This window comes from Pan troglodytes, chromosome 3, assembly GCF_028858775.2.
Source record: "Pan troglodytes isolate AG18354 chromosome 3, NHGRI_mPanTro3-v2.0_pri, whole genome shotgun sequence".
Lineage (NCBI taxonomy): Eukaryota > Metazoa > Chordata > Mammalia > Primates > Hominidae > Pan > Pan troglodytes.
In genome coordinates, this window is record NC_072401.2 from 129,282,890 (window position 1) to 129,299,589 (window position 16,700).

The 16,700-nt window shown below is 39.1% G+C and overlaps 1 protein-coding gene across 33 annotated transcripts in view; it reads left to right on the forward strand.

Annotated features, from left to right (window-relative positions):
* Positions 1 to 16,700, forward strand: part of LARP1B (La ribonucleoprotein 1B) — a 154,099-nt gene that overhangs the window by 53,799 nt on the left and 83,600 nt on the right. For 29 of the 33 annotated variants that reach the window (XR_010156153.1, XR_010156164.1, XR_010156157.1 and 26 more), the window contains one exon: positions 5,241 to 5,603. Coding sequence is in view for 26 of the 33 variants with exons in the window: in XM_009448269.5 (XP_009446544.1) it covers positions 5,241 to 5,603 (363 nt within the window). In the remaining 7 variants the exon portion in view is untranslated. Of the gene's footprint in view, positions 1 to 5,240; positions 5,604 to 5,887; positions 7,309 to 16,700 lie in introns of those variants that run through there. The other 4 variants (XM_054682666.2, XM_054682665.2, XM_063808301.1 and 1 more) reach the window with 2 other exon arrangements.

The window sequence follows — 16,700 nt, forward strand, 5'->3', positions numbered from 1 at the left end:
TTTATGGCCAAACAATGCCAGTATATCTGAAATGTATGGTATTCTGATGCTACAGACTGAGGATCTGGCCTGGAGGAAACATGGCTTTAGGTTCTGGGGGCCTAGATATTTCAGAGATAACTGTTGAGGTAGCTCAGTTATTGACATTATTTTTAATATACTTTTTAAAAAGTGATCTTTTAAAAACATTCTAGAGTGGGTATACAGATCTTTGTTGGGCATCATTTTTCTTTGGAATTCTAAAAGCATTTTTCTTTTGTCATCTTGGTTTCTTTTGTCATCTTATGAAAGTCAGTCCATTCACATTCTTTTTATCAAGTGATTTTTTTTTTCCTGATTTTTTTTTTTTTTTTTTTTTTGAGTCTTGCTGTGTCGCCCAGGCTAGAGTGCAGTGGCGCAATCTTGGCTCACTGCAACCTCTGCCTTCTGGGTTCAAGCAATTCTCCTGTCTCAGCCTACTGAGCAGCTGGGACTATAGGTGTGTGCTACCATGCCCAGCTAATTTTATGTATTTTTAATGGAGATGGGGTTTTACCATGTTAGCCAGGATCTCCTGACCTCCTGATCCACCTGCCTTAGCCTCCCAAAGTGCTGGGATTATAGGGATGAGCTGCCACGCCCGGCCTGAGATTTTTTTTTTTTTTTTGAGACAGAGTCTTGCTCTTGTTGCCCAGGCTGCAGTGGAGTGCAATGGTGTGATCTTAGCTCACTGCAACCTTCACCTCCTGGGTTCAAGAGATTCTCCTGCCTCAGACTCGTGAGTAGCTGGGATTACAGGCACCTGCTACTACACCCGGCTAATTTTTGCATTTATCTATTTATTTTTTTCAGACAGAATCTCACTCTTTTGCCCAAGCTGGAGTGCAGTGGCGTGATCTCGGCTCTGTACAACTTTCCCCTCCCGGGTTCAAGCGATTCTCCTGCCTCAGCCTCCAGAGTAGATGGGATTAAAGGCACACGCCACCACACCCAGCTAATTTTTATGTTTTTAGTAGACGGGGTTTCGCCATGTTGGCCAGGCTGTTCTCGAACTCTTGACCTCAGGTGATCCACCCGCCTCGGCCTCCCAAAGTGCTGGGATTACAGGTGTGGCCCACTGCACCTGGCCTAATTTTTGTATATTTAGTAGAGACGTGGTTTCACTATGTTGGCCAAGCTGTTCTCGAACTCCTGACCTCAGGTGAACCCCTGGCCTCGAGTGTTGGGATTACAGGTGTGAACCACCGCACCTGGCCTTGCTTGAGATTTTTAAGATCATTTCTTCATCCCCAGCTCTTGAAATTTCAAGATGATGTGCTTTGGTGTAGGTCTAATTTTAAACAGAAAATCTTTTTTTTTTTTTTGGCAGAGGGTTTCACTCCCTTTGCCTAGACTGGTGTGCAGTGGCGCGATCTCTGCTCACTGCAGCCTCTGCCTCCTGGGCTCAAGCGATTCCCCTGCCTCAGCCTCCCAAGTAGCTGGGACTGCAGGCACAAACCAACAGGCCTGGCTAATTTTTTTTTTTTTTTTTTTTTTTTTTGTAGAGACAGGGTTTCTCCTTGCTGCCCAGGCTAGTCTTGAACTCCTGGGCTCTAGTGATCCACCCACCTCGATCTTTCAAAGTGTTGGGATTACAGGCATGAGCCACCTTGCCCAGTCAGGTCTATTTTTTTTTTTTTTTTTTGAGATGGAGTCTTGCTCTGTCACTAGGCTGGAGTGCAGTGGCGCGATCTCGGCTCCCTGCAACCTTCACCTCCCGGGTTCATGCCATTCTCCTGCCTCAGCCTCCCAAGTAGCTGGGACTACAGGCGCTTGCCACCACGCCCAGCTAATTTTTTTTTTTGTATTTTTAGTAGAGACAGGGTTTCATCGTGTTAGCCAGGATGGTCTTGATCTCCTTACCTCGTGATCCGCCCGCCTCAGCCTCCCAAAGTGCTGGGATTACAGGCGTGAGTCACCGCGCCCTGCTCTGTCTGGTCTATTTTTATGCATTGTGCTGAGTATTCATGTCCTTCATTTGGGAGAAACTAATGTTTCTCTTATTTCCACTTTCTGGTATCTGTTTTCATCTGATGTTGGACCTCCTTGATAGATCATCTAAATACTGGGCCTTGGGTGTTTAAAAAAAGTTCTCTTCTGATATTTTCATTATTTCCATCATTGTTTTGGTTGCTTTTTGAATGCTTTCTTAATATCTGGCGATTTTTGGTTGATAGTTCATATTAATATTAGTAAATATGCATGGTTTTCTTGTTTGATCTAATCTGCTCATCTAGTGGGCTGTTTTGTTTAATGTGAGGTATGATTCCACACTCTTTTTTTTTTTTGAGACAGAGTTTCGCTCTTGTTGCCCAGGGTGGAGTGCAATGGCAGCGTGATCTCGGCTCACTGTAACCTCCGCCTCCCAGGTTCAAGCGATTCTCCTGCCTCAGCCTCCCGAGTAGCTGGGATTACAGGCACCCGCCACCATGCCCAGCTAATTTTTTGGTGTATTTTTAATAGAGATGGGGTTTCACCATGTTGGCCAGGCTGGTCTCGAACTACTGACCTCAGGTGATCCACCTGCCTCGGCCTCCCAAATTGCTGGGATTACAGGCGTGAGCCACTGTGCCCAGCTGATTGCACGTTCTTGGTAAGTGAAAACGTCCTATGGACTTGGACACCTAGGCAGAGAATAGGGATGCTGGCTCTTTTTCTCCAAAATTGCTGAAACAAAAAAAGGAGTACTTTTCTCTGGGATGTAGAATTTCTTAGTGTATCTCATTCATTGGTGAAATTACCTTTTCTTTTCCTCCCCTCCAGCTCTATTTTAGAGGTTCAGAATAATGCTAGGATGTGTTCAACTTCTGTTCAGCCCCAGTACACAAAACATGAGCCCTCTCTTGTCAAATCTTATTTTGTTTAGAAAGTAATTCTTGGGCTTTTAGTTGGGAGCGATCTTTATATAGTTTTATATTCTGAGATAAAGGGATTGGATTGACTGTTCCAGCTGTGTTCTATAGTTGGTTTTCCAAATACCTATTTTGATTGCCATCCAATAGTCCATTCCTACTCCTTGTAACTGCCATCTCAAAACTTTCTAGAACCCTGGCGGGATCAATGGCTTTTGCTTCCCCTTTAACCTTTGTATCAGTTCTAGGTTGCTGTTTTCTCTGCTTTTGTTTATTATCAATACAATCCCATTTATTTTCTGCTTTCCCGAAAGTCATAAAAGTCTTTGATCTTCTGATAGTAATACTTGTTTTCAGTATTGATGTGGATTTATTGTTTTTATTCTTTGCACTGTGTATTATTACTGCAAATAAGCATGCAAACTTAAGTCATCTTCAACCCCTAATCTCTTAATAATGGTCTTTTCCTCAGAAATTACGAAAACAAATTTAACAGTTTGTTTATTCTCTTAGACTTTTATCATGTACCTGCAAATGTGAAAAGCAATGTATATAGTTTAAAATATATCATCAATATTTTAAAAAATATATATTCACAGTGTTTTACAACTTGTCTTTTTTTAGTAAAAACATCTTGGGTAGTCTTCTGTTTACTAGAATGTTAGCTCCATCAGGGCATAGTTGTTGTTAAATTTATTGCTGTCTGTCCCTGCCTAGAACAGTGCCTGGCTCAGAGGAAGCACTCAGATAGTTATCGACTAAATGAATATGGATCTACATTATTGGGAATTTTGAAAGGGAGGAATTGTTTTTTTCCTAGACATAGGAAGTTAGCATGAACTGAAGGGTAAAATAGGCCAGAGGACGAAAAATGAATGTAACACCAAGTAGAAACTACTTCCTTCTGTTGGGAATTTTAAACTAGTTTACATGTTATAAGATCTAGGATCTAAAAGCTTAGACTTTTAATGTAAACCAACAACTGTTTTAAGTTCTTTTTTTTTTTTTTTTTTTGAGATGGGGTCTCGCTCTGTCACCCAGGCTGGAGTACAGTGGCACAATCTCAGCTCACTGCAGCCTCCGCCTCCAGGGTTCAAGCCTCTGCCTCCAGGGTTCAAGCGATTCTCCTGTCTCAGCCTCCCGAGTAGCTAGGACTACAGGTGTGTGCCACTATACCTGGGTAATTTTTGCATTTTTAGTAGAGATGGGGTCTCACCATGTTGGCCAGGCAGGTCTTGAACTCCTGGCCTCAGGTGATCTGCCCATCTTGGCCTCCCAAAGTGTTGGGATTACAAATGTGAGCCACTGCACCTGGCCTAGCTGTTTTAAGTTCTATAGAAGGGGTAGACAATTTTTTTTTTTTTTTTTTTCTTGAGACAGAGTCTCACTCTGTCTCCCAGGCTGGAGTCCAGTGGCGTGATCTCGGCTCACTGCAACCTCTGGCTCCCAGGTTCAAGCAATTCTCCTGCCTCAGCCTCCCGAGTAGCTGGGACTACAGGTGTGTGCCACCACACCTGGCTAATTTTTGTATTTTTAGTAGAGACGGGGTTTCACCATGTTGGCCAGGCTGGTCTTGAACTCCTGACCTTGTGATCCACCTGCCTCAGCGTCCCAAAGTGCTGGGATTATAGGTGTGAGCCACTGCACCTGGCCTGAGGGGTAGACATTTTAACATTTGCTGAATATTAGCATGAATTTGACATGAAAACTGGGCCATGTAGAATGGGGATGAGGATAGAGTAGAGGGATTAGCTCAGAAACTATGTTATTATCATTGTGAGGTAAAAAGGTTTGGAATAGGGAAGACCATTGACTCTGAAAATCAGAAGACCTTAATTCTATCTATCTGTCTATCTATCTATCTATTTATTTATTTTTTGAGACAGAGTTTCGCTCTTGTCGCCCAGGCTCTAGCGCAATGGCGCGATCTTGGCTCACTGCAACCTCCCTGCCTCCCAGGTTCAAATGATTCTCCTGCCTCAGCCTCCCGAGTAGCTGGGATTACAGCAATCCACAACCAGATAATTGGTTCTATTTATAATTATGAAATCATAGGCAAATACTTTCATATCTCTAGGCCTTTGTTTTAATCAGTAAAATGAATCAGTGCAATGTAATGGATGATTAAGACTATTCCAACTCTAAAAGAGTCTTTAATGTAATCCTTTCTTTATTCAACTTTGTGTTTTTCTTTAGTCTTAAATTTACTGGGCCAAAATAATACTCACTTGATTTTCTTTTACAGTTTGGCTGTTAAACTAGCAATTGAGCATAAAAGCTTGATATTACTTACTTGCAACACTGTTTTATGACATTTAATTTTAAAATGATAGAAAGTTTTTTATATAAATTACCAATTTCTTCCTTCAGGAATCAGTGTCTGTCCCTGAAGGGTCATTAAATCAGCTATGTTCTTCAGAAGAACCAGAACAAGAAGAACTTGATTTTTTGTTTGATGAAGAGATTGAACAAATAGGACGAAAAAACACATTTACTGATTGGTCTGATAATGATTCAGATTATGAAATTGATGACCAAGACTTAAACAAGATTTTGATTGTAACTCAGACACCACCTTATGTGAAAAAACATCCTGGAGGAGATCGAACAGGCACCCACATGTCTCGGGCAAAAATCACATCTGAACTTGCTAAAGTTATCAATGATGGCTTATATTATTATGAACAGGATCTATGGATGGAAGAAGATGAAAACAAACACACAGCCATAAAGGTAATTGTTTCTGGCCAACATCTTTCTACTGATGCTTTGTTTTGATTGTATGTTGCTGTTTATATTTTCTCAAACTTGAGGCTCTATTTTATGAAATTTTGAATATAAATACATTGTATTTAACTTGAAAAATTCCTGGAAATATACCTGATAATTACCACCTGAGGAATCATTTTATTTTATGAAAGTAACAGCGTGATGAATACTGTAATTACAAAAGAAAATTAGCACTCACTGACTTATACCCTTGTTTTTTTTGTTTTTTTTTTGTTTGTTTGTTTTAGGTGAAAATACTGAGAACGCCCTTTCTCGTATGAAAGAATAAAAACAAGTTACTGTGGACAGGCTTAATTTATATGCTCATTGCTTACCTGGCTCTCACCGCAGCTGTATGAGCCAGTGGCTTTAGAGAGCACTCTTCTTGCCTCTTTCTGTTTTCCCCACTTAGTCAATGGTGCATGATCTAAGGTAGTGGAAATGGTTGTGGACAAACTATAAATGACTAAACTGGATGATTATCTCTCTTGGTCTAGTCATTACTGTGGTGCTAGGGTTACTTTTTACAATCTTGTTCTAATTTTTTTTAACTTCTTGCATTTCACCCCAGATCCTGGTTCCTATCCTAGTTATTAAGGTAAAATAGAGAACCAGAATAGTTTATCAGGTATCTGCATTCCTTCAATACGAATTATAATGGTACAGATATGGGGATAAAAGGAATCTTTTTCTGCTATTAAGTTTATCAGAAAAGCCCCAATAGTTAAATATTTGTTTTCAGTAGAGGGTATAATAAGGGAAAGTTATATAACATTATATGCCAAATAGGAAACTGATCTTGGTTGGAAATAAAGTTGTAGGAAGAAAAGCTAGCCAATTAGTGGCTGAGTAGAGGGGACTGCCTGTCGGTGGGGCTTCATATCATCAACAAGAAGTGTGCTAGCCTTCTTGGCTCCTCATTTCTTTTCTTCCTGGAATCCCCAGTACTGCTTTTAGCCTTCTGTAACCACTGCCTTCTTGGAGGACCTGCCTCAGGCTATGATAGCTTGTTACGTGACTTAGAGCCTTAGCAGTTCTCTGCCTGTCCTACTGCCATGGGAAAGGAAGTGTGTTTTTATAATGCTTCTCAGTTGAAAGTCTTTCCTAGTGTAAGCATTGCTATTTTATTTGTAATACTTAGGTTCGGTAAGTAATACCTATCTTAAATCCTTTTAGAACAGAGATACTAGTACATTCTACTAATAATCAGTTAAAATTATCCTTCCCCCATTCTCTATCCCTTTACCCAGCTTTGTTTTTCACCATAGCATATATCATTATCTATAATTCTATATATTTTACTTACTTTTATTCTCTTGGAGAAAAAACCATGGATGTAATACCAATGACAATAGGATTTTTTTCTATTTGTTCATTACTATTGTATTTCTAGTGTTAGAATAGTTTCTGGCACAAAGAAATGTTCAATTCATGTTTGTCAAAGTGGGTAAATAAATTATGGAGTAAACATTATGCATTAACCAAAGGAACCCAACCATTGTGTATAATATTTGTTCTGTGGGAAATGTTTTCAGTCTGCCAAGTAACAAATTTGTAAGCCAACTTGAGAAACATCCTATTTGTAGGTGATTATTTCCTTAAATTATAGACAATAATTAAAAACCATGTATTGAGTTCTTGAGGCATGTGCTGATCTTATTCATTAAATATTAACGGAAAGTAATCTTGGCTTATATAACTTTAACCATTATAATTGCAGATATGTCTTACTTTGACCTGATTCTTATGTACATTCCCATCATTTAACTCATCCCCTTTGGTTCTGATTCTGTCTTCTACATGTAGTATCTCATTAGACTTGTACTTTTCTTGTGGGTCTGCTTAAATAAGGGAGAGAAATCAGTCATTTAACATATACTCATTGAGTGCTTACTATGTGCCAGACACTGCTTAGAAACTGGGCACAGAGTGTGAAGATAACAAATAGGGTTTCTACATGCCTAGAACCTACAGCTAACTGGGGGATCAGACTTAAAAATAAACCCACAATAAGTACTTAATCACAAATTACAATAAATACTCTAAAAGAAAAAAACAGGATGCTATTTCATTGAGTAGTCAGGGAAGGCCTCTGAGAAAGTCAGTAATAGTGAAATCTGAAGTGGAAGTAGGACATAACCAAGCAAAGAGTAGGGAAACAGTATTCCAGGAAAAGGGAACAGTAAATGTCAAGGATCTGGCAGAAAAGATTTTGGTGTATTTGAGGAACTGGAAAAAAGGTCAGTTTGCCTACGGTATTATATAAAATGTTAATTATAGATGAATAGGCAGGAGTCATCATTTATGCGCCATGTTAAATAATGTGGAGTTTATCTAAAGTTCAAATCCAGTACCTTAGGTTTTGCAAAGGCAGTGTGACATCTAATTTTTATTTTTAATAGATCACTCTGGTTGTTTTGGCACAGAATGGATTGTACAGGGACAAGAGTGGGCAGAAGAAATCCAGTTAACAAGCTGTCCATATAGAAGATGAATTGGTCGGCTAAGACAAACAGGTGGCAGAGGAAATATAGAAGTGAGAAGACCTGTCTCATCTGAGCCTTGAGGAATGATTATATAGGAGTTGTATAGGAAAGTGTGTTGTTGTGGAAGTCAAAAGCTGGCTCTAAGAGAAGAGAATAATCAGGTGTGTCAGCAACTTTACAGGTTGAATTAGGAATGAAAAGTATGCCAAATTGATAGGGCAGTTTAGTACTCATTTTTGACCTCTGCAAAAAGAGTTTTGGTGGATCCAGAAGCTATGTTGAACTGGACCAAAGAGTGAGTAAAGGCTTTATTCTGTTTTTGGCATATATTTACTGCTGAAGACTACTAAAATGATAGGCTTATAGGTAAGAAAATATCTGCTTAAAATCTTTGAAGATATGCTAGGTAAGTTATTATCAGGATAAAACTATACAGAAGTGAAGTACTGAAACTTAGTTTTACCCTTAGGACCCTTTGTAGAAGCTACCCAAAACGGGTAAAAACCATAAACTCAGGGACCAAAATTGTGGATTCCCATAGGATTCCTTTTCCCATTTAATTGGTACCCAAAAGTGCACCAAGATCTCACAGATCACTACTAAATAACTTACTCATGTAACCAAATACCACCTGTTCCCCAAAAATCTATGGGAGAAAAAAGATACCCCAAAAGAATACACTTACAGTGGAAGAACTAAACTTGCTTCGTACCTGCTCCCCAAGGGACTCTATAAAGAATATTTTTCTGGCTGGCGCAGTGGCTCACGCCTGTAATCCCAGCAGTTCGGGAGGCCGATGTGGGTGGATCACGAGGTCAAGAGATTGAGACCATCTGGCCAACATGATGAAACCCCATCTCTACTAAAAATACAAAAATTAGCTGGACATGGTGGCGTGTGCCTGTAGTCCCAGCTACTCGGAAGGCTGAAGGCAGGAGAATCACTTGAACCCGGGAGGTGGAGGTTGCAGTGAGTGGAGATCACGTCAATGCATTCCAGCCTTGTGACAGAACAAGACTCTAACTCAAAAAACAAAAAACAAAAACAAAAACAAAACAATGTTTTTCTGGTTGTGCTGAGCAGAATAGGGAGGAAAAAATTGGGCTAGAAGTTGTATTCATGCAACCCAAGTTCATACTCTGGGTGACTAAAGGAAGCACTAGTTGTAAATTTAATGTGATTGTGGTCTCTTAGTTTCCCAGACACCTAGCATATGAAAATAAAGATTTTTTGTGTATGAAAATATTCACCTTTATCTTAGACCTCCTTTATTCACATATTGCAAGGAAAGTTAGCAGCACATAAAGTGAATAATCTAACAAGAAAGTGAGATCTCGCATGTGAGAATGAGCAAAAGTAACAGGCAGTAGAAACATACCTTAAAATAATCTTTTTTTTTTTTTTTTTTTTGAGATGGAGTCTCGCTCCGTCACCCAGGCTGGAATGCAGTGGCACCATCTCAGCTCACTGCAACCTCCGCCTCCCAGGTTCAAGTGATTCTCCTGCCTCAGCCTCCAAAGTAGCTGGGATTACAGGCGTGTGCCATCACACCTGGCTAATTTTTTATGTTTTTTGTAGAGATGGGGTTTCACCATGTTGGCCAGGCTGGTCTCGAACTCCTGACCTCAAGTGATCTGCTTACCTCGGCTTCCCAAAGTGCTGGGATTACAGGCATGAGCCACCATGCCTGGCCCCTTAAAATAATTTAGATAGTCAGATTATTAAACAAAATATGCAGTAGCTAGGCTTACTGTGTTTAAGGAAATAAAAATATGTGTAGAGAAGAAGAAATCCTAAAGAATAACCATAGAACTGGAAGTAAAAACAATTATGATTAAAATTAAGAACCAAATCAATTGAAGGGATTAGCAACAGATTAGACAGAATTAGAGAATTAGTCAATTGGAAGACTGTTCCCAAGAATTTATTCAGAAATTTCCACAGAGTAGCAAAGAAATAGAATATATGAAAAGAGGATACAGAATGATTTTCTACAGTCTTTGCTATTGGTTGGTAAGTTTTAATCAAGTTTTGTAATTTAACATCTAGTAGATTTTATTATAAAGCTTTTTATTTGTTTTTGTTTTTTTTTTTAAAAAGGTAAGCAAGAAACTTGGAATATAGGATAACGGAGAAGGTCTAAAATATACATTTAGTCAGAGTTCCAGAATGAAAGGGTAGAGAGAATGGGGCCAAGTCATTATTATAAGAGGCAATTAGGACCTCTACAGAACTGAGGAGAGGTGTCAGAGTTTAGCCAGAAAAAAAAGAGATTACTTTCAAGAAAGAAGAATCATTAGACAGCTGATAGCTAGTTTCCCAACAGTGACAACCAATAGACATTGGAATGATAGCTTTAATTTGCCAAGGGAAAATAACTATCAACTGATAATTGTAGGCCTTGCAAAAATATCTTTCAGTAAGAGTGTAGAATATGAGAAATGGCCACCAGCAGAGCCTCATGAAAGAAAGTCCCAAAGGGTAGAATAAAAGTGATTTTACCTATCAGAGACACAGAAAGGACTGCAGAGCAAAACAAGTAATAAACACATGAATAAACCTAAGTGAATATTAACTGTATAAAGCAATTATTATGTCTTATAGATTTACTATAACAACACAAACTGGGAGAGAGAGCAGTAAATGAATCTAATATTTAAATGTAACTTCATATCTGGACAAAGGGTACTGATTAAAGTTATTAAAGTTTGCAAATTGCAGTTTGAAGGATACACATTTAATTGACAAGGTGATCTAAGTTCATTTGGAAATTTCAGGAATCCATAGTAGTCAAAACACTCTTAAAAAATAACAAAATTACGGCCGGGCACGGTGGCTCACGCCTGTAATCCCAGCACTTCGGGAGGCCGAGGTGGGTGTATTACCTGAGGTCAGGAGTTGGAGACCAGCCTGACCAACATGGTGAAACCCTGTCTCTACTAAAAATACAAAATTAGCCAGGCATGGTGGTGTGTGCCTATAATCCCAGCTACTTGGGAGGCTGAGGCAGGGGAATTGCTTGAACCCCGGGAGGTGGAGGTTGCAGTGAGCCGAAATTGCGCCATTGCAATCCATCCTGGGCAACAAGCGTGAAAACTCGCAAAACAAACAAAAAACAAAATTGAAGGACTCATATTTTATGATTTCAAAACTTACTACAAAGCTGCAGTAATCAAGATAGTGGTGCTGTCATAAGGATGAACATATAGATCAATGGAATAAAATTCAGAGCCCAGAAATAAACATGTCTATTTTCAACTGACTTTGCAACAAATGTGCCTAGACCATTCAGTATGGAAAGAATAGTTGTTTCAACAACTGGGACTCTGTCAACTTGATATCTACAAACAAAAGAAGGAAGTTGGGTCCCTCCCTATCTTACATCATGTATCAAAATTAACTTGAATTAAATTCATAAATTTAAGAGGAAAAAGTATAAAACTCTTAGAATAAAATGTGTAAAATCTTCATGACCTTGGATTTGATGGTGGTTTTTCATATGACACTAATAGCACAAGCAACACACAATGAAAACAGGTAAATTGGACATCATCAAAATTTAAAAATTTTGAATCTCAAAGGACACCATACAGAAAGTGAAAAGCCAGTACAGATGTTCCTCAAATTATGTTGGGGTTACATGCTTATAAACTCATCATAAATTGAAAATACACTGTTAAACTGAAATGTATTTAGTACACCCAACCTACCACACATCATAGCTTAGCCTAGCCTACCTTAAACATGCTCAGAGCACTTATGTTAGCCTTAGTTGGGCAAAATCACTTAAACACAAGGCATATTTTATAATAAAGTATTAATAGCTTATATAATGTATTGATTATTATACTGAAAGTAAAAAACAGAATGGCTCACTGCTGCTGCCCTGCATTGCAAGAAAGTATACCACGTATTGCTGGCCTGGGAGAATTTAAAAATTTGAAGTACAGTTTCTTCTACTAAGTGCCTCTTGCTTTCACAACATTGTAAAGGCAAAACCATAAGTCAAACTATCATAAGCCTGGGGCTGTTTGTACAAAAAAACACAATACAATTTACATTGGCACGCAAATACATGAAATAGTTATAAATCTGACAAAATATGTACAGGATCTATCTGAGGATTACTACAAAACCCTGATGAAAGAAAAAGGGGCTGGGCGCAGTGGCTCACGCCTGTAATCCCAGCACTTTGGGAGGACGAGGTGGGCAGATCACGAGGTCAGGAGATCGAGACCACCCTGGCTAACACGGTGAAACCGCGTCTCTACTAAAAATACAAAAAAATTAGCCGGGCGTGATGGTGGGCGCCTGTAGTCCCAGCTACTCAGGAGGTTGAGGCAGGAGAATGGCGTGAACCCGGGAGGCGGAGCTTGCAGTGAGCCAAGATCGCGCCACTGCTCTCCAGCCTGGGCGACAGAGCGAGACTCTGTCTCAAAAAAAAAAAAAAATCAGCCGTGCGTGGTGGCGCGTGCCTGTAGTCCCAGCTACTGGAGAGGCTGAGATAGGAGAACAGATTGAACCCCGAAGGCGGAGGGTGCAGTGAGCCGAGGTCACACACTGCAGCCTGGGCGACAGAGCAAGACTCCGTCTCAAAAAAAAAAAAAAAAAGGAATAAGTAAATAAATCGAGAAACATTCCTTGTTCATATTATAGATAGGAAGACTCAATAATGTCATGTCCGTTCTTTCCAACATAACCATAGATTCTGTGCAGTTTATTGTCTTGTTAAATTGAGATGCATTTAGTATACCCAATCAAAATCCCAGCAAATGATTTTGTGGATATCTCCAGAGGCAAAAAACACCTAAAAACCTCAGAATAGCTAATACAACATTGAAAATTGGAAGACGACACTACCTGACTTCAAGATTTACTGTAAAGCTGCAGTAATGAAGGCAGTACGGTACTGGTGAAAGAATAGACAACTAAATCAATAGAACAGAATGGAAAGTGCAGAAATAGACCCACACAGATGCAGTCAACTGATGCTTGACAAAGAAGCAAAGGCAATACAATAGAGAAAAGTCTTTTCCACAAATGGTGCTAGAACAGCTGAGCATTGATGTGAAAAAAAAAAAAAAGAATCTTCACCCTTCAGAAAAATTAAAGTGGACGGACCATCGTCCAAAATGTAAAAGACAAAACCATAAAAGTCCTAGAAGATGATCTAAGAGAAAATCTAGATGACCTTGGGCTTATCATGACTTTTTAGATTCAATACCAAAACAATCCATGAAAGAAATAATAAGCTAGAATTCTTTAAAATTCAGAACTTCTGCCCAGTGAAAGATACTGTCAAGAGAATGAGGAAAGCCAGGTGCAGTGAGTGGCTCATGCCTATAATCTCAGTACTTTGGGAGGCTGAAGTGGGAGGATTGCTTGAGACCACGAGTTTGAGACCAGCCTGGGCAACATAGTGAGACTGTCTCTACGAAAAATTTTTTTAAAAAAGGAGAGAAGCCATTGACTGCTAGAAAATATTTACAAATGACAAATTTGATAGAGGGCTATTATCCAAAATATACAAAGAACTATTAAGACTAAGAAAACAGAACCCAATTTAAAAATGGTTCACTAAAAAATGGTCGATAGACCAGTTTATTGAAGAAAAAAAGAAAAAACTTGAAAGACCTGAGCTGACACTTCACCAAAGAAGATAAACAGCAAATATGCATATGAAAAGATGCTCAACATCAAATATCATTAGGGAGCTGCAAGTAAAAACAACAATGAGATACTACTGTAGATTCATTAGGAGTGCCAAAATCCAAAACAATAACCAAATGCTTGCAAGGATGTGGAGCATTAGGAAATCTCATTCATTCCTGGTGGCAATGCTAAACAGTACAGCTTCTTTGGAAGGTAGTTTGACAATTTCGTACAAAACTGAACTAAACTAAACTCTTACCAAAGGATCTAGCAAATTTACTCAAATGAGTTGAGATGTGTAGCCACACAATAACCTGAACGTGGATGTTTATAGCAGCTTATCCATAAATTGTCAAAACTTGGAAAAACCCAAGGTGTCTTTGAATAGGTGGATGGATAAACAAGCTGTGGTACATTCAGACAATGGACTTACTCAGAGCTCAAAAATGAATGAGCTATCAAGCTGTGAAAAGACATGGATTCATACAAAGACTTAGTTTATATTGGGTGAAAAAAGCCTATTTGAAAAGACTACATACTGTATGATTCCAACTACGTGGCATTCTGGAAAGGGCAAAACTATAGTAACAGTAAAAAGATCAGTGATTGCCAATGGTTGGAAGGGGAAGAGATGAATGGACAGAGCACAGGTTTTTTAGGGCAGTGACAGTATTTTCTATGATGTTCTAATGACAGATACATGTCATTGTACACTTCTCAAAACCCATAGAAAATGTACAGGACAATTTTGATAATACTGTCAGTGTTTTCATCTATTGTAACTAATGTATCACTCTAGTGCAGGATGATAGTGTGGGAGGTTGTATGTGTTTGGGTGCAGGGGGTCTATGGTATACTCTGTACTTTCTGCTTGGTTTTGCTGTGAACCTAAAACTTCTAAAAATACCTAAAGAAAGATAACAGGTTAGGAGAAAATATTTGCAAATCAAAGGAGGGAGGGGCAAAGAGCTTATTTTCTTCTAAAAATTTTTCTTTAAAAAAAGTTTTTACCAGTCTGTGTGTGTTGAAAAATATTTGTAATACACAAAGAGCTCTTACAAATCAATAAGACAAATAACCTAATTTTAAAATGGGTAAACAAGAGTTCAAGGCCAGCCTGGGCAACTTAGTGAGACCCTGTCTCTAAAAAACATAAAGATATAAACTAGGCAGGTGTGGTGGTGTGTGTCTGTATTCCCAGCTACTCCAGAGGTTGAGGCAGGAGGATTGTGTGAGCCCAGGAGTTTGAGGTTACAGTGAGCTGTGATTGTGCCACTGCACTCCAGCCTGAGCAATCAAGCAAGTCCCTGTCTCTAAAAAATAATACATAAATTAAAATGGGCAGAGAATTTGAGTAGACATTTCTTCAAAGAAGATATACATGGGGCCAATAAGCACTTGAAAAGTTGCTTAACATCATTAGCCACCAGGGGAATTGAAATAAAATCGTTGTTATACCATGTTGTACCCAAAAGGATAACTATAATAAAGAAGACAGATATACTGACAAGTGTGAGGAAAGGGAGAAATTGGAACCCTTATACTCTGCTGCTGGGAATGTAAAATGGTGCATCTGCTTTGGAATACAGTGTGGCAGTTTTCAAAAGGCTAAACATAGGGTTACCATGTAACCTAGCAATTCCACTTTTATGTATGTAATCCAAAGAAACAAAGACATTTGTCCACACAGATGTCATGTTCTTGTACATGAATGTTCATTTCAGCATTTCAAAAAATGGAAAGAACTCAGATTTTTATTAACTGATGTTTGGATGAATGTGGTATATCCATACAACAGAGTATTTGGCAATCAAAAGAAATGAAGTACTATTTGTTTTTGATTATTATTATTGTGTTTTGAGACAGAGTCTCACTCTGTCGCCCTGGCTGGAGTGCAGTGGCGTGATCTTGGCTCACTGCAACCTCTGTCTCTCGGGTTCAAGTGATTCTCCTGCCTCAGCCTCCCAAGTAGCTGGGATTACAGGCATGCCCCACCACGCTTGGCTAATTTTTGTATTTTTTGGTAGAGACGGAGTTTCACCGTGTTGGCCAGGCTGGTCTCAAACTCCTGACCTCAAGTGATCTGCCTGCGTCAGTCTCCAAAAGTGCTGAGATTACAGGGGTGAGCCACTGTGCCCGGCCAATTTTTAAATTTTTATTTTTTGTCTTAAGATCTTTTTTCTCTAACCTGCTTCAGAGAAAGAGAAATGAAGGACTAATACGTGATACAATATGAAAGCATTATGAAGACAGTATGTGAAAGGAGCCATCATAAAAGACTACATATTGTAGAGCAGCGGTCCCCAACCTTTTTGATACCAGAGACTAATTTTATGGAAGACAGTTTTTCTGTGGACTGGGGGGCATGGTTTTGGAATAATTTAAGCACATTACATTTATTGTGCACTTTATTTCTGTTATTCATTATAATATATAATGAAATAATTGTGCAATTTATCATAATGTAGAATCAGCAGGAGCCCTAAGCTTGTTTTTCTGCAACTAGATGGTCCCATCTGGGGGTGATGGGAGACAATGACAGATCATCAAGCATTAGATTCTCATGAGGATCATGCAACCTAGATTCCTCGCATTTGCAGTTCACAATAGGGTTCACGCTCCTATGAGAATCTAATGCTGCCACTGATCTGGCAGACGGTGGAGCTCAGGCAGTAATGAGAGCGATAGGGAGCAGCTGTAAATACAGATGAAGCTTTGCTCACTTGCCCGCCCACCACTCAACCATGGTTCCTAACAGGCTACAGACCAGTACTGGTGAGTGGCTAGGAGGAAATGTGGAGTGACTGTTAATGGTTACCAGGTTTCTTTTGGAGGTGATAAAAATGTTCTATAGTTGATTGTGGTAATGGTTGTGAAACTCTGAATATATGAAAAACAATTGAATTGTATACTTCAGTGAATT